General features: G+C 49.0%; 2 protein-coding genes across 2 annotated transcripts in view; one reads left to right on the plus strand and one right to left on the minus strand.

Moving 5' to 3' along the window:
• Positions 1 to 11,978, minus strand: part of LOC144138770 (glycosyltransferase 25 family member-like) — a 247,209-nt gene extending 235,231 nt beyond the window's left edge. Inside the window, exon 1 of the mRNA XM_077671216.1 lies at positions 11,855 to 11,978. Coding sequence (XP_077527342.1) covers positions 11,855 to 11,856 — 2 coding nt within the window. The 5' untranslated portion in view covers positions 11,857 to 11,978. The remainder of the gene's footprint in view (positions 1 to 11,854) is intronic.
• A 5,298-nt stretch (positions 11,979 to 17,276) lies between these two features.
• Positions 17,277 to 21,274, plus strand: LOC144138774 (adenosine receptor A3-like). Its single transcript, XM_077671238.1, has one exon. The coding sequence runs from the start codon at positions 18,622 to 18,624 to the stop codon at positions 19,708 to 19,710; it is 1,089 nt and encodes a 362-aa protein (XP_077527364.1). The 5' UTR covers positions 17,277 to 18,621; the 3' UTR covers positions 19,711 to 21,274.
• Positions 21,275 to 22,028: the final 754 nt, after the last annotated feature.

Here is a 22,028-nt window from a genome sequence, read left to right on the forward strand (position 1 = left end):
GGTTCGTTCCACTTTTTGTGCAGCGCACTTCCGCGTTCCTTATGGAGACAGTTCTTTACCGGGCCACCTCATCGGTGCCATGGTTAACCTTCAACTAGCGACCGCAGAAAGAAAGTAAAGAAAAGAGTGAAAAAGTACAGTAAAGCAGAAGGCATGGCTGTCCCTTAAGAAAAAACAAAAACAAAGGTGTCTTGTAAGACGAACATTAAATTTACGCGATAACTATATTTGGCCGAGTATCGCAATGTATTCCATACCCCATAATAGTGTTTCATTACCGAAATGCCAATAAATTTTAAAATTTTATCCCAGTACACAAATTCAGATACTCAAAAGTATTCGTAAGAGATTATTACGCTATCTACTCAGCTCTGGTCCGGGCATATTGGACAAGTTCTTGAAGAGCTAGCTGCTGGATAACTTTTACACGCTCTTGAAGACCTAGCTGCCGGATAACTTTTCTTGCCTCAATTTTTAGTTCCCGCCTTTTTCTACTAAGCTGACTTGCTTTCTTTTTTTCTTTATTCATTTTTTTACTTTTCAGCAGGCGCGTGTCATTAGCGAGCATGAAGATCTCGCACACGTCCGGCCCACCCAAAGACTTATGCGACACTTGAGAGAAGGTAAGCAAATAGGCCTTGAACTTCACCGTTCTCCCCGGTTCATGGTCACCGCGAAAGGAGGAGGGGGCTCTCTCGGCTTCCCCTATACGCTCTCGTGAATGACGAATGTGGCAAATCCGTCTATCTTTACAGCCGAGTTGTGCCTGCCTGAACCACGGTTCCGGAGATCGTAACTACAATTTGATTGATTGATTGATTGATTGATTGATTGATTGATTGATTGATTGATTGATTGATTGATTGATTGATTGATTGATTGACTGACTGACTGACTGACTGACTGACTGATTGATTGATTGATCGACTGGCTGATTGATTGATTGATTGATTGATTGATTGATTGATTGATTGATTGATTGATTGATTGATTGATTGATTGATTGATTGATTGATTGTTGAGCGATAGATCTAGCAAGACTACAAGTACATCGCACGAAACATTTCAATTTTCAATCTTCTGCCGAGGTAAACAGGGCAAAAGGCGTTCGAGCCCGACTGATCGAGCCCGCTTGATAGAAACCGATCGAGCCGCCGGACGAGGCCCCAGTTTCAAAGGCCCTTCCTCTTTACCTGGAAATGTGTAAGCATTCAAATCTGTGTGCAAGTGTGCCTGCCTTCCGCACACTATCCCCGCGTTGATTTTCGTTTTCAAGCCAAGCTTCAATTGCCTGAGTGGTGCCACCGGTGGCGTCATCGCTATAAACCCTCCTCCAATCTCTCTCCTCGCCGCTGTCACTCCAGCGCAAGAGACAAAGACAAAGCGAGGACGACAAGGACTCGCTCTGTCTTTGGCTCTGTCTTTGCCCGCTCTTTCACCTGCTCTGTCTTTGTCTCTGTCTTTGTCTTTTTGCGCTGTTTTGCTTAGATTATGTACCAACACGAACAGTTTTCCCCGTTAATCTCCCGCCGGTGGCGGCTGTCGGCGCGCCAATCGCAGGCGCTACCTTTCTCCGGGCAGAGGTCTTCGCTATCACAAGTGGCGCGGCAGATCACGCGATACTCCGAGCCAATAGGAGGCACTCGCTGCGCGCTTTCCTCGGCAGGCAGTTCACCTGCGGCTGCAGCATGGGTAGACTGCGCTTGGTCTGCTCCCTGGCAGCCATGCAAAAAACCGGTCCATCTCCACTAACGTGAAACATGGGGAGGGGCGAAGCATGCAGTCTATAAGTGTATTCTTGGCGCCTTGGCGTTTTTGCCCACGGAGATGAAACCGTTAGGGGGTAGAGGTATCCAGCTTTGCTGTAAAAGACTCGTGTCTTTGAAGCACGAGGCGTTCTAATCGAGGCGTTGGAAAACGAGTGTCCCGGTGTGTTCTGTTAGTATGCGTTACGTTCTAGCGCGAGGCGTTGGAAAACGAGCGTCACGGTGTTTTAGTACCGTGACTAGACGAAACGACGACGATGGCTGGAGACGCCGACAGCCCGAGCCCCTAAAGGCGCGGTCGCACTAGCCCGATCATCGGCCGATTTGGTCGGCCAACACCGTGTCGGCGAGCTGTCGGCGGCTGTGTCACACCGCGCCGACGCCGACCGTTGGCCAACCGTCTGCGTCGGCAAGAAATCGGCGGGGCGTCGGTGTCTGCACGCTGTCGGCCGACGCACTTGTCACACCACGCCGACGACCGCGCGACGACCCACTCCGCCGCCTCGCCTCTCCGCCGGAGATCTCTTTATTTCTCTAGTCAAACTTGGAGTATCGCGTCGCCGCTTCTGCGACTGATGCCGTTCATGCGTACTCACGTGTGCGCTGCTTGTAACTTCCTGTTGGATCACTGACGAAAAAAAAAGAGTGTGTCCGCTGCTGCCGCGGCAGTAATAATACAGTTGTTGCGGATGAACCCCCGGCGAAAAGACCTCTGTAGCACGTAGATTATGCGTATAAATTAGTGCGTACGTCAGCGGAAATTTAACCTTCTCTAGTAGTAGAGAAGGCCTTAAAGTGCACCATAGTACTACATTTTCGAGAAACGCGGCGCAAGAAAAGTAAAGTAAATTGTTGTGGCTCCAGAAGGTGTAGGAACAAATGGTCCCGGAACAAATGGTCCCGGAACCTATGGTTCCGGAACCTATGGTCCCCGAACAAATGGTCCCAACTCGACAGTAGGAACAAATGGTCCTGGAACTTATGGTCCTGGAACTTATGGCCCCGGAACAAATGGCCCCTGAACAAATGGTCCCGGAACAAATGGTCCCGGGTAACTCTTCGGGCAAAATGATTCTATAAAATTCCACGTGGGTTCTCTGTTTAAATTTGTTGTATCTTGCTGGAGTGCAGTTTATCATTTCTCTATTTTCTTTATTTTTTTTAGATTCCGTTAAACCGGTTATCTCTGCCAACCATACATTTGTGCGCGAGTGCAGGGACCGCATTGGGAATTTTTTTATTCGTATTTCCGCCGTTCTTCTCCGGCATTTTTTTTTTATTTTAGTCTTCGTATGTTTTATATGTTGAAGAGGAATATTCTTATTTATTACTTCTCTCTCTCTCTCTCTCTCTTTCGTTATTTGATTTTTGTAATATTTTCATTTTTTGTTTTTGAATTTTTGGTTAATCAAAATATCGTTATTTCAATTATCTGCCTTGTCACTACATAACGAATGAATGTGCTGCTTGCAAACACAGGGGAAAAAAGAATCCACGTTTGAAACATGAAGCTCCATGATTTACAGAATACGTAGAGGCATGCCTCAGAGAGAAGCGCCATCAGTTTCTTGTGAGCAAGCACTTCACGGGTGCGTGTGTATTGACTTCTCTCCCCCCTCCCTCCTCCTCGGAACTTCTCTCAGTCATCCCACGCAACTATTTCCAGGCACGGCCAGACTCCACGCTCCCTTCCCGTTTGAGAAAGTTTGGGAGTCCGCCAGTGTTCCGGGAAGCCGCACCTATCGCGAGACGCCGCTCGGAGGCGAGGTTGGTGACAGGCACAGTCTCGAGACATGCGGACGTCTGATCGCGAGCATCGGATGAGCCGCTGGTCAAGCCAGGCTGCCTCGACCGTCAACACCATGGCCAATTTCTTCTAAAGATGGCAATGAGGGCCATCTTAAGCAAAGAAATATGCTACCGAAGCGAGTGCACTACCCCCCCCCCCCTCACCTTCTTCCTGATTTGACCTTTGCTTTTTATGTGGCGTTGCGAAGGGGCTAGTCAGCCGGCGGTGGTGCATCAACCTGCAGCAATCGTCTGCTTTTCATTGCACCTTGACGTGTGACTGTCTCTGGTTCTCGTAATTTTTGGCAGCGTAAAGCCGACTGCAAGACCAGCAAAAACATGTTCATGTGTTTGCACGAATAAACTGCATATATTTGTGCTCAAATGCAGTTGCGAACAATAAAGTTTGTTGTCGATGGTGGGTGACAAACTTCGAGTATGAGCTCACCTGCTGCCCTAAGCACGACTTCACGCTCCCGCAACACAGCGGCAAAATGAACAAAGCGTGTTAGCCAGCAGTCTTCTAAACCTTGCAGCATAAGAAAATACGTGATAATAGCTATGTATTGCGTATTTTCGGGGAAAAGAAAAAGTTTCTAAGCTGCAAGCTGCAAAATTACCGAGGTTCAAAATGTCGATTAGTGTCACTCCGCTAAAATTATGACAGCCCGTTATTGTATTCGCTTTAAACACCGGCCGAGGGCAGCCCAGTACACACAGATTTTGATTGAAATGTCTGCTAGTGGTTTGTTTGATACTCGGAATAACAAAAAATAAGGCGAGCAAAGGAAGCATGCGAGGGCGTACAGGTGCGACAAAAAATTTGTATAGTCGAGTCCACTTATAACGATACCGTTTATTACAATATATAGGATATAACGATGAACAACTATGGCACCGTCAACTTTTGTATTCTTTCTATGGTAAAATAAACCGCGTATTACAATGCTCCAGTGCCACGATATCGGATATAATGATTGAATCCGGTCATATTGTGCACCAAAAGTGCAGCAGTGAACGACGCGGTTGCGCAGCCTACTCAGGTAGAGTCTTCGTAGGAGGCCCAATGCGTGACAGTCTCTCGGGGACTTTGTTTCGGCCAATCACATTTACCTCAGATTGAAGCACCTATAGATGCTCTTGGAAAAGATTTGCGCTAGCTTCACACGCGGCAAACAAAGTTGACCGACTGTGGCTTCTTTTCCGCAAATTAGTAGTAGTACGACCTTGCTGGAATGAGAATAAAATGTTTTGAGCTATGTTCCGTCTTTTTATTTCGCAACCCGCTTATAACAATTATCGGTTATAACGATGGGATTTCCTTGACACTTGGATATTGTTATAAGTGAACTAGACTGTATACCGCATTTAACTGAAGTAACATTGCATTGGCAGGAAGAGCAAACTAACATAAGGACAGTAGCGCTTTGTCTCGTCGGTGTTTTTGTTTTCTTCTCTAGTTCCGTGTTAGTTGGTGCTTCCCGCCAATCCAATGTATTGCCAAATCGCCCAAGCTTCCGCTATTACAACTCAAGTAAATTCAGCCTCAGCAAATATATTAAAAGTGAACAGATGCAAAATACATTGTGCCCAAATACAAACATATAAACATAAATACATTTACCCCCTGCCTTCCCTCATACAGGCGCTCCTACATAGGTGCAGTAGTGGTGGGACCATTTTTTCCTAGTTTGAAGTTGGGGCCATTTATTCCGGCACCATTAGTTCCGGGACCATTTGTTCCGGGACCTTTAGTCCCGGGACCATTTGTTCCGGAACCGCTTATTCCGCGACCGGGCTCCACAAGCACTCACATTTTCGTAGAAAATTTTTTATTACAAACGTAGTTCCTTTTCAATATAACGCAGAAAATGGTTCGCGAATTCGATATGGAGACCATGCCCCTTAAAAAAACCGCTTAAAAAAAGCTGCCTCCGCGGGGAATTGAACCTGCAACTTAGACCGAGCGGGCACGACGCGCGAGACCACTGCGCCACCGCACAAGTGCGGACCCATCGCGAAATAGCCGGTGTACTAGATGGCGGCCCATCTTTCAGTCGTACGTCGGTGTTTACTAGCTAGTTTACAGAATTCCTGGGTGGTAAACTGAAATTTATTAAATAGCGCTTGCGCAGCAAGGTTTCGCGAAGCCCCTACAATAGCTTATCGCCATCAAATCTGCTCCTACGCGAAAGCGCTCGCAAAAATCAGCGTGCCCGGCTGCGACTGCGATTTTGCACTGCAGGGATAGTGCTTGCCGTACTTTGGTTTTACGTTTTACGTTAAAAACCTCGGCCGATATTGATCTCTTATTACCCAAATTAGCCTACGTAGCTCTTCTTCTGCACGAAACTGACCTTACATTTTCTACAGGCGAGCCGATCGCACACGCATATGCAGTTTGCAGGAACTTCGCCCCTAAAACGCAAACGTGAGTGTGACGTGAACGTGCTCGTCGAGCTAATCCCGAGTTTCGGCAAGTCGAATGCCAGGCGAAACGACGACGGCGGGCCGACGAAGGGGTTCGGAAGCGGAAGCCAAACGACAACGGAAGGACAAAGCGAATGGAAAGGGTTGCGTTGTGGCTGGTCAAGGGTTTTGCATTTTGCTTTGACAGAAGGCATTGGTTTGCGTTTTCACTGGGGTCACTTAAGCTTCGCATGCACCCATGTTTCCGGTAGGGAAGGGGTTCGTTAACCTTTTGTTCTTGCGTTATAACTTACGACTTTTACAGCGAAGATGTTTATAGATATGGTTCCGTGGATTTTTCGCGTCCGCCAACAAATATGGGAAGTAAAGGGTCCAGTGCCCTTCCACTCTGTGAAAAAGGGTGATCAACGAAGCTGGATGCAAGTCCAAAGAGTGCACGAAACAAGACACGCTTGTTTGTAATTCGCAATTGAGCATACTTTCTAGTCACGGGGCCGTCCGTTTTCCTCCCGCGTCGCAGGCGGGATGACCTGCACGACAGGCATGTCATCGCTAAGGGCATCAAGCCTAGCTGCGCGTGCACGCCACCCCCTGCCCTCCACACCCTACCCGTGCCCTCGTAGCGCACAGCCGATGATCTGCGCTCGCGTGCCTAGACGTGGAAGACACTGGCGGCTTTCGTTATTTTTGCGCCCATTCCCGCTTCTTGCTGTGCTCGCCGGCGCTCCTTCAATTCTTCCTCTTGTTCATCTGAGCGAACGACACGTGTCCGTCCTATAGCGAGTTAAAGGTGCAACTGGTAATGGCGGCGCTAGCGCCATCAGCCGATTGCACAGCTTGTGAAAAAGGCATCGGCGGTGACGAGGAGGAGCGGGGAAGCGCTGCCGAGTAAAGCGGCTTAATCGGAATGAAAACCGTGGGTGTCATCCAGTTACACAGCTCTTCGCTGTAAAACGCTTCGCGCCAAAGTCGACTTTACTGCGAATGCTCAGCTGAAAACTGTTGTTACGCTCGCTTTATCAACACTTTCCCAAAAACATTTGTATGACAATTGGCCGGTAAGACAAGCCTACCTTTCGCCAGAAGAGTTAAATCTTGAGCCGGTTGGTACATAACTTTGAGAGTAGAGGGCAGCGAAATGAACGGGACGAAGCGAAGACAAGACAAACACAAGCGCTTACTAACAACCAACCAAACCGGGGCGCCATTCTATACATGCTGGTCGACAACCAAAAACGACAAGGAAGAAATAAGGAGGGGTAGGAGAGAAGGAACAAGGAAAAGTCAGACCAATTTGATTCCTAACTAAAAAACGAACAGCAATGGTGACAGGAGACACGTGTCAAGTTTTGAGACAGTGAATCTCTTTCTCGATGAGGGAGACGCTGGGTGGGCTAATACAATCTTCACCATGCTGAACAATGCAAACAGCCTCGTAAATCTCGCGTCCCTTCTGCTCCCGATAGCGGCCCAATATACTGCATTTTTCAAATAACGGCGTGCAGCCACAACTTTTGCAGTGCGCAGCAAGGTACCCGCTAACAGATCCATTGAGCGTATTGGCGTGTTCACGCAAACGGTCGTTAATGCAACGGCCCGTCTGACATATGTAGCACTTTTTGCAATTTAGTGGGAGGCTGCACACGACTTGAGGTTTGAATTCAACATAAGGCCGAGCATGTATCTTTGCGCAGGTCTTGGCTAGACTGTGCTTGTAATTAACTTTTCTGCACAGGGGTGAAAGTTTGTTCAGCGCGGTGAAAACAACGCGAACGCCGGCTTTTCCAACTACTTTCTTGATATTGTGCGAAACCTTATGTACACAAGAGATCGCAGCCGTGCTATTTCTGGCTATTTCGTGCTATTTCTGGCAGCCCAATGTTGGTCTGCTAGTATAAAAATCTGCACAAGTCTTTCCAAGTTTCATTAAGTAATCACAAAGTCATAGCCTCTACCATTACCAAATGCTCAGGAAAATGAATGCGTGTACATAACCACATGTGTCATGCGCATTTTATACAACGGTGGATGAGCTGTGGCCCATCCACCTTCACCGAGCGGGACGGCTTCTAAATTGGCCAATACTGTGCGGTATTCAATTTTCATCCGCTCATTATGTCGCATCAAAGCTGAACGAACATTTCCGTCGTGGATTCGTTGAATTGCCACTTTAGCTTGTATTCTGCAGACAGGCATTATGTAGCAGGGAGAGGTCATTTTCTATTACTATCCCGTTTCGCCTGTTCGAAGCGTGGAGTCCTTGGAAATATTTGAATCAGTCTTTGTGTCGAAATATTTCTGCACCTAAAACGTCCGTGCTAAAAAAAATTCCCCCGCATTTCCCCGAGGGGGAGAATGTGAAAGTGCGAATGCACGGTTGTCGGCCCGCTTGCGGCGCTTGCGCTCGGCCCCCGCAGCCCTCCGCCTCGCCGCCTTCTCTTCCATCTCTTCCATCGGGTTTGTAGTATCACGTGTACACCACGCAGTTATCAAGCCGCTATAACGCCGCTGAGTCGCCAACGCACGCCGCTGACGACGTAGTTTGAATGCGTTAAAGATATAAGGCGCGTCTAACACTGATATCACCGTCGCGTCCGTGGCTTGGTCGGTAGAGCGTCGCGCTGCGGCCGCAAAGTCCTCGGATCGAAACCTGGCGCCGGATGCTGTTTCTTTTTCAAATATAGAGGAGCACTGCGGACGCCAACGCCGCCGACGCCGGCGGTGGATGGTTTGGGGTCGCTTATAAAGTGATTAAAAGAAAAAGACTCCCTGCCGTGTTTCTCTAAACTTCAGGCAAGGCACGCATGCGCGCGGCTTTGTAGCTTCAAGCTGGCCGACTCAGTACGTCGTTTACGTAACTAGTTTGCGTGACTAGCTTGCGTAACTCCAACTTTACTGGGTGGTAACTAGTTCAGAATTCTAGCAGGAAAATATTAAAAAGGCACGGCCATGTCGATAGTTCCGTCGCGCCCCAAGCGCATAGTCACAGGGTAGTCGCGTTAGCGTTAAAACTTATATAAATCGGCAAACGGCTGTAAATGCCGGTGAAAGAGCGCCCGAAGAACTAAAAGAGCTCAAAATGTGCCACCGGATTAACTTCTCCTCTTCATAAAACGTTGGCAACCCTCGTCGCTTCCCCTGTCTGCGCTGGACTTGGTGCCTAATGTCCAAAAGGAACGCGAGATTGATCTGCAGCCTTTAAACGTGCATAGAAGTATTACATTGAAGGACTCTGGTATTACGTAACACACACCTAGACGGGCGGGCTGCATGGAATATTTATCCGCCGCGGCACAAAAGGCCGTGTCTTGGCAGCTTAGCTTACACAACAGGCGCACACTGTTAGCGACATTTAATATTCTTCCGCGCCCGCGGCAGCGGCGTAAACGTTTCGTTACTGCATATTATAACAATAGCAAGAGTACAGGTGCCGTCAGAAGTAATTGGAACACGGGAGCTGTATCCGAACCGCATGGGAGCGCCATGTAGCTGCCCCATACGGTAAGCGAACTGGGCAGAACACGCATGCGCACCTGCCGACGCTGATAACCTATCTACACCTCTGAACCCATTGCTTTTTACGTGGCCAAGAGCATTTTTGGCGGCATACTGCCATGGTCTCAGCGATGGCGCTGATAGCAGACACACACACATCTGGCAGCGTCTTTCGCACACTTCAGGTGAGCTGCTAGAGAAGCGGCGCTATCACAGGGGCCTGCACTGACAATTTTTCTTTTCAAATATTTTTATATGTGTCGGCTATCAGCGCCATCACCGAGACGAGGTTGCTGCGAACAATGGTAGTTGCCAGGTTTAAAGAAGTGGTTTTATATGTCTAGATGGGCTATCGCCATCGGCACGCGCGCATGCGTGTTCTCCTCCACGTGGTTACCGCCGGTACAGCTACAAGGCGCTCCGATATGGTTCGGCCACAGCTCAAGCGTTCCAAATACTTCTGACGGCACCTGTACGTTAACAAGTGCGGGACAGTTTGCTCCCGTATGCGCCGAAGCAGTGTACGTATACAGAGCAAGCACTCAGCCAACGCAAAACCAGGACCTTATGTGTCACCGTGGCTCACATCAACGCGGTTATTCAAGCATAATAAAACTGCTGGGTATTTCAAATCGCTGCATCAGAGCACGCAATTTCGGCATGATTCCAACAAGCACGCATTTTCTCCCCACGTGCTGGAGCGGCCTCAGGCCTGCATATACGTTTGGGTAACATACATGCTCCATCTAGGTATGGTAAAGTAATAAACCCGGGCGACGAAAACGGCGATCCAGTTAGCGTATGTAAAGGCAAAGAATTGAAACGCTAGGACCGACAAGTGGGTCAACACACACAAGGCGCTACTTGCAAACAGTTGTATTAGCAGACGAATACGCATATATATATATATATATATATATATATATATATATATATATATATATATATATATATATATATTACACACACACACACACACACACACACACACACACACACATGACCACTGGTCCACGTCATAGTACAATTTCATCCCGTCATGCTCGACTCAAAAAATCACGCTCTTTCTTTGATACGGCCACAGACGCAGTACTAACACACTCGTGGTCCGCTTTGCCCATCCGATGAGCTTCGAATATCTCTCGTGTTAGCTGATTCTTGTGCCTGGCAACAATTCCGCACTTATCGAACAGGGGCTTGCAACCATGCTGCTTGCAGTGCGACGCAAGCCATCCCCCGTGTTGTTCTTTCCATTATTGCTGTGCTCACGGAGGCGTTCATTGAGACACCGCCCTGTTTGGCCTATGTACTTTTTCCCACATTCCAACGGAAGGCTGTACACAACGCCGTCTGCGCAAGCTATGAAGCGGTTTTTGTGCTTTTTGTTGCACATCGGTCTAGTAGGAAGGCTAGGGTCTGTAAATCTACATAGACTGCCCAATTTTCCATCCTACTTGACCGATTTACCACAAAAAGGACAAAAAGCTGCAGCTTCGCCGCATTAAACCCGAAATTTGTTTTCCCAAGCTATCGTGATTTAGAACTGCGGCGTACACTATCGAGGAGGTCCGCTTATGTGTGACTATCGTTATGCGTGTATACATGAGTTAGGACTGCTACTGTTCCCGAAATGCGGCCGGGCACATCTGCGAGCCGTCAATATGACGCGGTAAGCTCGAACTCCCTTTGTCAATGAATCGAATACACCCACTATTTGCGGTGCCCCGGGCTCCAGAGAAGGCAAAACACGTTGGGTCCATCGGCCGCATAAGGCCGGGTTCAGACTGTTGCCGCGACTTTCGTAATATCTTTAAAAAATGACGTCATTTCACGTCTCAGCCAATCGAACTACGTGACACGCCGTTTTTTTACGTCCGCAGCTCACGATATGGCTGTTACGTCGGTAGTCTGAACACAGCCTTAGTATGTTTTAAACAGCACGTTCTTCCCCTTCGATGGACGCGATTAAATTGCATCGGAAACGAATGGGACAGAGTGAAGTGAAGGCCACGCGCGGGCGCTCTGCACCCACCTACCACGTCACGCCGGGCTTCTCTGCACACACCTACCACGCCGACGAAATTGCCAACGGGGCCTCAGCAAGAGTATACAACAGGGCCGCTGGATGAAAGGCGCATTGAGGTGGGTGCGCTCTCACCCAGCGACCGTGATACAACTTCCGAACGGTAACTTATTCGGACACAAAATTGCGTATTCGGGCAGGCGCTAGCGTGAAGATATGCGAAGCAGATTACAACGTAGTGCTTTGCAAGCTGAGCAAAGAAACTAAACAAGCAGACCCCGCAACATACCTTCATCTAGCGCCGCGCAAGAGCAAGCCAACAAAACAAAATGATGACCATGCGTACACTTACATGCATACAGAAGTGAACTGCCCCTTGGGAAGCTAAAAGGGTGGTAGTATTTCTGCTGTCTGTTACTAGCGTTCTGTTTACGCATTTAGTTAAAGCTGGGTAGCGTTACCAGAAAACTCAGGTCAGCCGCGCGCACGTGAGCGTGCGCCTACTGACGAGCGCCCGGCGTCGGCCAGCTCGACCTTCGAGAACACTTTGCCCGGCGTTCGTGGCGTGATCTCTCGCATGCTGTTCTCGCCAGTGCACGTGTGTTCGCGTCTGAAGTGGAGAGCACAAACAATGAGTTCGCGCTACAAACGCCGAGTTCGCGAACCCGGTTGGCAAGTTGCCGATTCTAGCGCGGTCCACTTTGGGAGAGATGTGAAAGCCTGCGAACAAAACGATCCTGGCCGGCCAGCAATGGGGAACATTCGGCCGCAAGTTCGGAAATAAATGTGAGGTGTAACAGCCGGGTCTCCGACGAAGGGAGAGGGGCCGCCAGCTCCGCTCTTTCTCCAGCTTTGCGCCCCGAGTGCAAGCTGCGCCAATTCTTTTAAGCTTGGTCGTGTGCGATACTAACTTCTCATGATTTTGGTGGCGCGTTTTGCATGTTTTCGCAGTGCTCGGTGCATCTGATTACGTCAGCTTATGTTGAGCTTGCCCGCAACTCTGTTTATCACCTCGACGAATTAGAAAAATGGGATTTAACGGCTTAGCGATTCGAGGAGTCGGAACGGGCTGCGTTTTTTCATTCCGGGGAGTTCCAAAGAATTAAATTGTGAGAAATTGCAACTTACCGGAATAGGTTTTGAATGAATGAAGGTGTCCATGGAGCAACAGAACGCTGATATGGAGCAGTGTTTTCTTGGCGTTGCTGTTTCGACTTGTAGCGAAATCTATTAGCCATAACGAATTTTTCTACGGTCTCCTGTAAATTTATGCCCTTGAGAAGGGCTAATCTAGTTCGGGGCTTTCCAGACCGGTGCACAGTGGTGTGGTTGGTGGGCTCATACATGAGAGTCCTTCCAGACGCCTCTTGAGTTCGTTCAGGAAGACCCCCTGGTACCCGACGTGCTAGGTATGGATAATGCGGTGCAGATGGTGTGCCGTGACGCTTTGATTCCCCCGTTCGCAGGAGGGAGCGTAGCAAAAATTTCCTCGGGGCACTTAAGCCTGTTACGTGCTTGAAGGCGAAAACCCGGCGATTATCAACGACTTCTTTGCTTCTACATTATATTTAAGTCCCTTCGTTTTGATTTCTTGGCCTTTTGGCGCAAATTACTTCGACAGGCGTCTTTACTGCTGCACCGTGTTTGCGTCTCTTTCTTCTCTTTTGTTTCTTCGTCTTTTTGCGCGGAATACCTCAACAGGCAGACTGGTGACACATCACGCCACGGCTTCCCCAGAATCAGAATTTGGCGCGGCTGGGGTCAACCTGTTCCACTCACGTGTCGTCACGCTCACTTGTCGCGCGGCAGGCTCTGGTCTAACTTGTGTTTTACCGATAGCAACGTGCGGAAATACCTGTAGTGGTTCGTACTGGGCTGCTATTTAATTCCCATGATATGCGTTTTTATACGTATAAATTAATTCTGTTTTACAGCGGCGGCTATTTTCAGTATGGGACGACAACAACGACGACGACGACAGTTGATCGCGCCATGAGGCACTTTCGCCTTAAATACCAAACTCCCCGGACGCCCAGCGTACCTTTTAATTTATTGCGGAACTGAGTCCAATTCTGCTAGCTTAGTTGATGAGCGTACGTTACAGCTTTGGTTAGTTTTGCGATTATGATTTCAAGGTTGTTGTTCTTCGTTTTTTGATCAGGCATTTGCGGGAATCCCAGAGGTATGCGAGATGTGCGTCAGCAACGGTATTTTCCTCCGCCACAGTTATTTCGGTGGTGTGTTTTCGGGCTCTTTCAACCAACTTGGACGCCCAAGCTTCGAGGTCGGTTGGTATTGTGTCACAGAAATTCTTCCAACTGTTGATGCGAGCAGTACTGACCTTCTGATGGCGTGGATTCCGGTGAGGGACTTGTAGTCTACGTTTCGTCGGTACGCGTTTAACGTATAAAATGCCTATTTTAGGTACACGAGACGATCGATCTGATCGTGCAAAGCGTCCCGTAGGTTACAGCATTGAGAAGCAAAATTTGAGCTGAATGTCCACATTCCTCCGCGCACTGGGGCGTTTGGGCATTGGGGGCATTTGGTGTCTGTGGTTTAAGCGGGATGATATTCCGTAGGGCTCGCCTTAGCAATGCATGCCGGGACGGCGGCCAATGGCGGCGAAGGCATGGACCCGCGATAGCGCGCCGTGATTCAAGCGAGATATTCGTAAAGCAGATTGGATCACAGTAAGACTACCAAAAAAGCTATAAATAATTTAGGAATACACGTTTTTGCTTATATTCCATATAGTGGTACACCCGCAGATCACTTTAAGTAAGATAAAATCGGGCCTGTGTGCTAGGATCCCAACTGAGGTGCACTATTTAGTTGTAAGTCAATATCTTCCTTGAGTACAAGTAGTACAACATTTGAAAAAGTTCGATGCAGGCGTATCTAAAGAAATTAATTTTGTCTAATCGCGATATTATCAGCAACAACCAAGATGGTTTCCTAAGTCCACGTCAGTCATCCGCTGTACATCCACTTATTCATTTCCTTAAGGGGGACTCACCTGTTAACATACCTATGGAACTTATTTCATGACCCAACCCGCCGCGGTGGCTCAGTGGCTAAGGCGTTGCGCTGCTGAGCACAAGGTCGCGGGTTCGATTCCCGGCCGCGGCGGCCGCTTTTCTGATGGAGGCGAAAAGCAAAAACGCCCGTGTGAACGAGATTTCGGCGCACGATAAAGATCCCCAGCTGGTCAAAATTAATCCGGAGCCCTCCACTACGGCGCGCCTCATCGCCTGCGTTGCGTCGGCGCGTTAAACCCTACAATCAATCAATTATTTCATGACCCACAGATTTAAAACATCGTGCACCAATACGAAAAGCTTTACAAATGCATACCAATGTTCACAACGGGGTAGTTTGCTTATTTCAGAGATATGTCACTTCTGTACTGAAACAAGAGAATAAAACTCTTGCTTTCTAGACAGCTAGTGCCATCCAGTGAAAACTGAATAAACTAAAATACACCTCTTTTTATTTTTTTTATATCAGTAAAGAAGTAATATGTTTCTAAGAGAAGCAAACTAGGGCGTTACGAACATTTCCATGAATTTAACGGTACCCGATGCTTTCTAAGCCGGTGGGTCATGAATTAGTGAGTCCCACAGAAATGCGATCAGGTGAGTACCCCTTAACGCCTCGTTACACAACAATAAAGACGTCCTTGTGTTTTCATGGGAAGCTTGTGTTGGCTGACTTGCGCCGTCGGTGGTGCCGTGCGCTGAAACGCCTTGCGGCAGATCCATCTTTATTCGCGTGTTCTAATGAGAAAGGTGATTGCGATGGTGATGATGCCCTTGAAGTGTTTGGCACGTACCCACTCGGGAGGATTGGCCAGGTATAAAGTGTTGACTGTGCTCCTGTAATTACAAATTGAAGCCCTCCCGGGGATTACCCTTCTCGGGCGCAGCTCTCGCTCGCCATTTGCGGCTGTCGCGGGCGGGTGCGCACAAGTGTCGCGCTCTATCACGCCACAATAGGACCCAACTAGCGGCGTCACTCGCATCACGCCACATCGCAGGTTCGGTTGCTTGTTCTTGTCGGGAGGTCCATTTTCTAGAGCGGCATGGGTATGCCGCACGTGGTTCGCTCCGCAGCCAGTGAAGAACGTGCACGTTATTCCCTAAAATGGCTGGAGAATGACCTACAATAACGTATGTCAAACGTTTGCGTTCGGGTAAAAGCTCAGCGAAATGAAAGGATTCCGTTTTGGTCGATCCATGGTTTTGCGCTTTCATTTCGCGCATTGCCTTTTTTGATTTAGGCACAAGTGTGTTTCGATTTTGGCCGTTTTCGTTTTCACTGAGGTCAAGCTTCGCATGCACCCCGTTTCCGGAGAGAAGGAGTTATAATTTTTTAGATGGTAAAAAGGCGTCTGACAACTTCATCAAATTATTATTCCATAAGCTATACAGCTACTGCCCCAGGAGGAAATGTTCCGAAGTTTTTGCCAGTTACTTTTCTGGACGCAAACAGAGCGAGGGTAATGACAACTTTGTTTCATCTTTTGAGATGGTGGTAAAAAGAATTCCACAGGGGGCTCTTCTCGGGCTCCTGTTTTTTTCCTGCTGCGTTAATGACTTCTTTTTAGTGTTAAAATGGTTTGACGCACTAACATTCTCCTGTGACACGTACGGCCCTCGCCTTCGTCGCAAAAAAACTGAATTACAAAGCCATATAAATTCGGAATTGATAAATGCTGTTAATTAGTTCAATATCAAGGAACCAATTATGAGCAAAACAATCTAACGCTCAACGTAAAGAAATTAGGCTGTATTCCACATTAAGTGATGGGATAGTTATGACTGCTAGTGTCTACGACTGAACAATGAGCAACTACGTACAGTCTACCGCGTTCTGACGGGGTGTCAAGCCTCCCCATAAAGGTCATGAAAAAAGGCCACACGAGCAAGAAAACATGTTGCTAGGCAACACCCAGGATAGCTGGTGTATGGCGCTGCACGCAGGGGAAATCATTAGCAGCGCGTGGCCTCCTGCCGTGCGTAACCAATCGGCGCTCCCTTCACTCGAGCGCTACCTCCCGCAATGACGTCAGTGAAGCAATTTTCAAGTTTATAGTGAACGTATATGTCTTAACCTTGTTGGAGCTTCGCGTCGCAGGTGTATGAGCAATTTTTAATCAATAAGAGGAGAATGAGACAGAAAATGACGACAGATATTGGAGAAAGTACGCTAACGCGAAAGGCGGAACGACCATCTATTTTTTTTTCTGAGAGGTTGGCGTTTCCGCACACATTTTATTTCACCAAAATAAGGCGCGCCGGCTGCAGCGGAACATTATAAAAATGCTAGATTATTGTTTTTCTTTCTCGTACTGACAGGATCTAACACACGTCTTTCAGCAAATAGGCATAAAAATATATCGCGCACACGGAAAAAGCGGTGTATTCCGTTAAGAAGGGAAAATAACCCCCCACCCAACCGTGACTACAAAAGGAAAGGGCTGTTGGGTCACTCCACTGCCGGACCTCCCACGCCAGAACATTGACTTTCACATCACGTCACAGCCAGATAGTAGAGAAAAGACAGGTCTATGAAGGGAACAAAACGCTTCAGTCAGTGAGTTCTCATACGGGCAAAGCGAAAGGCTCCCCCAGTCGGAGCGAACATAAAGGCGGCCACTTGCGTCGGGAGCGGCCGGCTAACTGTTGAGCGCAGGGGAAGCGCGCGCGCGCAACTGAATGAGTGGTGATGGGAAGAGACAAAGGAGAGAGCTGTTTGGGGGGAAGTGCTTCAGAAAGGAGTGCCCTCGCTCCTGCGTCCTTCCCCTATCCACCCCAAAGCGATCGTTCCGTTAGGCGCCGCTCGCGGCGCCACCGCCGTGCGCGCGGCGAGCGGCGGGCTATGAGGAAGACGCGCGTCCACGCCGCGCCAGTCCGTGTCAGAGTCGTCACCCCAACCAGACGTGGCGGCGGGTACAGGTGCCACCGAAGACCGCAGCCCCGGAAAACTTCGCTCACAACTCTCCATGCTTCACCGCTCAGTCAAGCCACAACGTGGTGCAGTTTCTCCGCCCGAAATCACCGTCTATTTGCCTGCGAAGCCTGCAAACCTGACTTTCGACAGTCCCGGCCAACTTTTCGTCAAAAGCCAACTTAATCACTCCTGTTCCACCATTTTATTCGTACTTAAAGCCGGTTAACTGAATACTTTCCTCTAGCTGTCCCCCCTCATTTTTTTTTTTTGCAAGCATCAGTTGACTGCTAACTTGTGACCGTCCGTTTTTAAGAACTCTTGCTCAGCCACGGACCTACTTGGTGGCGTTAACCAGCGCCCATCCCTGGAGTTTGTTGTTTCGGAAAAAGCGTTAGACTGACCGAGATGAACGACGACTTCGAATGTGCAACAACGACAAGGAATTGACGGCATCGCTGAACACTTCTGACTCTTGTAGTGACGTGCTGTGAATACTTTGAAGAGACATTGAGCTCTCGCGCTTTCGTCCCTGCGCTTGACTCACTCTGACCAGTGTGCTGCCTGAGGGACTAAACTTAAGAGGACTCTCGCCAGAATTATGATATTCCACTTCAAGGGCGGTGCTTTTTCTCAGATGTGCTACGCAAGTAAGTAAAAAGTGGCGGATTTTTTTCTGTGGCATTGTAAAAAAAACGGCCGCAATCCTTTTTCGCACTTTTGGACTTCTCAGTGAAAGAAGAAAAATACTAAAGCCAACCCAGCTCCATAGCGGAAACTTTCCCGAAGCACTAAGATCTACGTGTCTGGAAATCTCTGCTCAGCAAGTGTGGGGTGTTGCTGCATCAGAAAAAAAAGCGTCAAGTCACCAGAACGGAGAAGTACAAATTATTCTGGTGGTACAAGCACGTAAACATTCACTGTACCTCTCACAGTGTTTGGTATCACTGGAACAACGAGTCACTACGCCTCACCCATCTTTTTCGAGTTTCCCCTACGCGGATTGTATACTCTGCTCTCTGGTCCTCACCTAATATACAAAAAAGCCCGAACTCCCGGCACTTTTGCGTCATCACCAGCGACCAGTAGCTGTAAGGACAGACAGCGTCCCAGGCCCAGTAAGGCCTGTCGCAGCGCCTTGCACGTTGTCAAGCCAGCGCAGACTCAATGACTGCGACTAACTCCTCATGGTCGGGCCTAAACGCCACGGCCACCATCCGGTCACCGCTGGAGGTGGCCCGGGACGTGTACCGTCTAGCTGTCCCGGTCATGCTAGTGGCCTGCCTAATATCCATGGTCTTCAACCTTGTCATCGTGGAGTCGGTCCACTGGCTTCGACGTAGCCCCAGCCCAACGCTCTGCTTCAGCTTAAGCCTGTCGGCGGCGAACGCTTACGCATCTTTGCTCGTCGGCGTCGGTCTCGTGGTGAACAGCCTTCTCCCCGCCGTGTACCACGTCCAGCCACCAGCCTGCTGGGCGCTGTCTCTGGAAGCATTCCGTCTCACGGGTCTCATCGCGTCCGTTTTCCACCTGCTGGCGCTCGCCGTGAACCATTACATCGGCATCCTGCGGCCCCTGCACTACGCCGCGACCGTGACGCGTCGCACCGTATGGCTCTCGACCGCAGCCATGTGGCTCTTGCCATTGTTCTTCTTCCTGTTCTACTTCTCCAGCGTGCCAGGACAGGGGTTCCAGACTGTGAACTGTCGCTACGACTTCATCCTCTGGAGCACCTTCCGCGTCACGCTTTCCGGACTGTTCTTCGTGCCCCTGGTACTCATGTGCTTCATATACACGCACATTTTCATCATCGTCCGTCGCCACCAGCTGGGGGTCGGCCTGTCCGCCCAGATTCCGGGACAGCTGCGCAGAAGCGTCAAGGCAGTGTACACGACCCTGCTCATCCTGGGCACGTACCTCGCCGGCTGGATGCCCGCCGTGCTGTTCTACGTGCTGACATGCCTGGACTGCGCCTACCCGATAACGTCGCTGTCCCTGGACGTGCGCCTGACCTTCGGCATACTCACCAACTCGCTAGTGCTGATCAAGTCGTTCGTCGACCCGGTCATCTACGTGGTCCGCATGCGCGAGATCCAGGAGGCCTTCGCACTGATGTGGAAGTCCCGCTGCGGCTTGGTCGACGTGTCCCGCTCCTCGGTCGACTTCATGCACATGGCTCACTCACGCACCGACACACAGCGCATCACCACCAACGGATCGCAGCACAAGCAGCGCTGCATCGCCCAGTTCAGCTAGCCCGCCGTGCGCCGCAGCAACTCGGGCCGGCGCGCCGCCGAGACGCCACTGTGAACGCCAGATCGCATCAAAGAACCAGGGACGAAGCAGAGCCAACGACGGCTAGAAAACGCTAAAGCTGACACAGTAGCTAGCCAGGTGGTGCTCGGCCTGGATGACCCGGTTGCTGCTGAGGACCACTTTCCCAATTTCATCAGGTCAGCTCCTTAAACACACGCTGTTTGTAGGCCACTGTTTTCATTCCTTATCGCGCGTGTGTGTGCTTGTGACCGATTGTAGGCGTGCCAGCACCCATACAAGTGACAGACAGTTATTCCACGCGCTGGGTCACATGCACGGCGCGTGACTAACTTGCCTGGAACTTAGGGGGTGGAATCTTGCAGTGCAATGCTTTTCTGCACCCGCCAAACTGTGGCTCTCTCACGCTCCATGCGTCGCACTCTCCTCTACACGCGCTCCCAGCACGTGCTTCGCTGTGCTTGGGGCGCTTGACCAGAGTTGAGTCGACGCTGGTCTTTTTTCTTCTTTAAAGACACGTTGCGTAAAGTGTTTGTGCTCCTAGTTGCCTTGTGAAGCTCATGTGAAACATTATGGCCTTGATTCTTGTGTCACTGTGCATTATTACCGAAACATCTTACAGCTGACTGTTCCCATTGTCTTTGATAACCAGCTCCTGCGTAATACCTCATCTACGGAAAAAAGGTGTGTCACACTTTGACGTAAATGTGTTCCATACTTTGTCTCAAACTAATAAAGTCGGCTTAAAGGGACTCTGCAACACTTCCGATATACGCTTTCACTCTTTCCTTCGAATCTGGAAACATTGTCAATACTAGTTATCGACAGCACGGAGAGACAATGCGTGATTCGCTCGTCGCAGCAAAATTATCAGTCTACCGCTTCTGCTTTGCTTTTGTGGCTTTTTTTTTTAAGTGGCTATCGAATGCGTTCAGTGCTGCAGCAGAAACGAAGCGGCCAATAGCCGCTACATTGCTGTAATGACGTAATTAGAGCACCCAAAGAACGCCAAGACTCGGGATAAAGAGACAAATATTTTTAACAGGTCACCAAGTTATCTGATGGGCATGCAGCAGTAATTTTTGGCTGGGGTACTTTGTGACTCCCTATTCGAAGTACTGAATGTGTTTATTGACTACGTGCTGAAAGAATTTAAGACTTAGAAAAAAAGTTGAAAGAAGTGTTGCGGGTTGCCTTTAGGTCGATTTGAACCCGGCTGGCAGCAGCTGTGGGAGTTGGGGCAAACTGGGGCTTGCATGCTTTGTGTGCCTGTTCCTTTACGTGCCACCAGATGTTTTCAACCCCTCTAATTGTTCAAGTACTGTAACAGTCCTTTCGCTTATAGAGTATATTTGACGCTAAAGGGTAATTTTTCGCTTAGCGTGAAGCTGTTTTCGGAGAATGAATGTCCATCCACCGCAAATTTAAAAATAAAGTCAACACTGCTTTGTCCACACACAAAGCACCTCCGGGGGCTAGATATCAGTAATTACAGAATGACTTAAACTATGTCGCGACTTAAAAAGTGTGTTAAGAGTCTCACGAAAAACCGAAAATGAAATTAAATGCATATTTCAACTGTTCCGGAAACTGCGTGAATGACTGCCTGAATAAGTACGCTACGTTGTAATAAAGTGGCGCTTTTTATAGGCTACACTCGCGAAATGTTAATGTCGTTTTCAGAGATGGTGCCTCGTGGTCGTAACCTTCTCTATTTTATAAGCAACGCTGCTTCTTTCTTTGCAATATTGGAAGTTGGTTTAACTCCCGCACGAGTCACACGGAAACACACACAAAAGCGCGATTAACTTGCGGAAAAACGAAAAGAGACATTGCGTATTTAAAATCGACCCGCCGTAGAAGCAGCGAATGGAATATGCGAGAATTTTCGAATATGTGAGCGAGGTTGCAACAAACGTACACCGCTCGCACGCGTGCTGAAGTTAATAAAAATGTTAAGGCAACCTCGGCGCATGCCGAACACGACCACTATTAGGATATGCTCTAGTACCATTAAGAAGAGACCGGAGAAAAAGTTGTGGGGCAATATTCCGCACAGACGTTTCTTCGACTTGGTTACCTATTTTATGTCGGTTTTAAAATGCCAGACGTGAAGCGTCCGTGCAACGCGCCTGCGTCCATTACACGTTCTTGCTAAGCATTTTTGTGGCGCTATTTCGCAACAATTTTTGCGGTTCACCACACCGCTTCTTTTCCCTTTTTTCTTGCGCTAGTTCGCAGCGTTTCTTCGTTGCACTGCGGAACTTAGATTTACAGTTCCTGACTTGCCTTTGATAGTC

Source organism: Haemaphysalis longicornis, unplaced genomic scaffold (genome assembly GCF_048455015.1).
Source record: "Haemaphysalis longicornis isolate Haplotype H1 unplaced genomic scaffold, Haemaphysalis longicornis Haplotype H1 scaffold_1, whole genome shotgun sequence".
NCBI classification, from domain to species: domain Eukaryota; kingdom Metazoa; phylum Arthropoda; class Arachnida; order Ixodida; family Ixodidae; genus Haemaphysalis; species Haemaphysalis longicornis.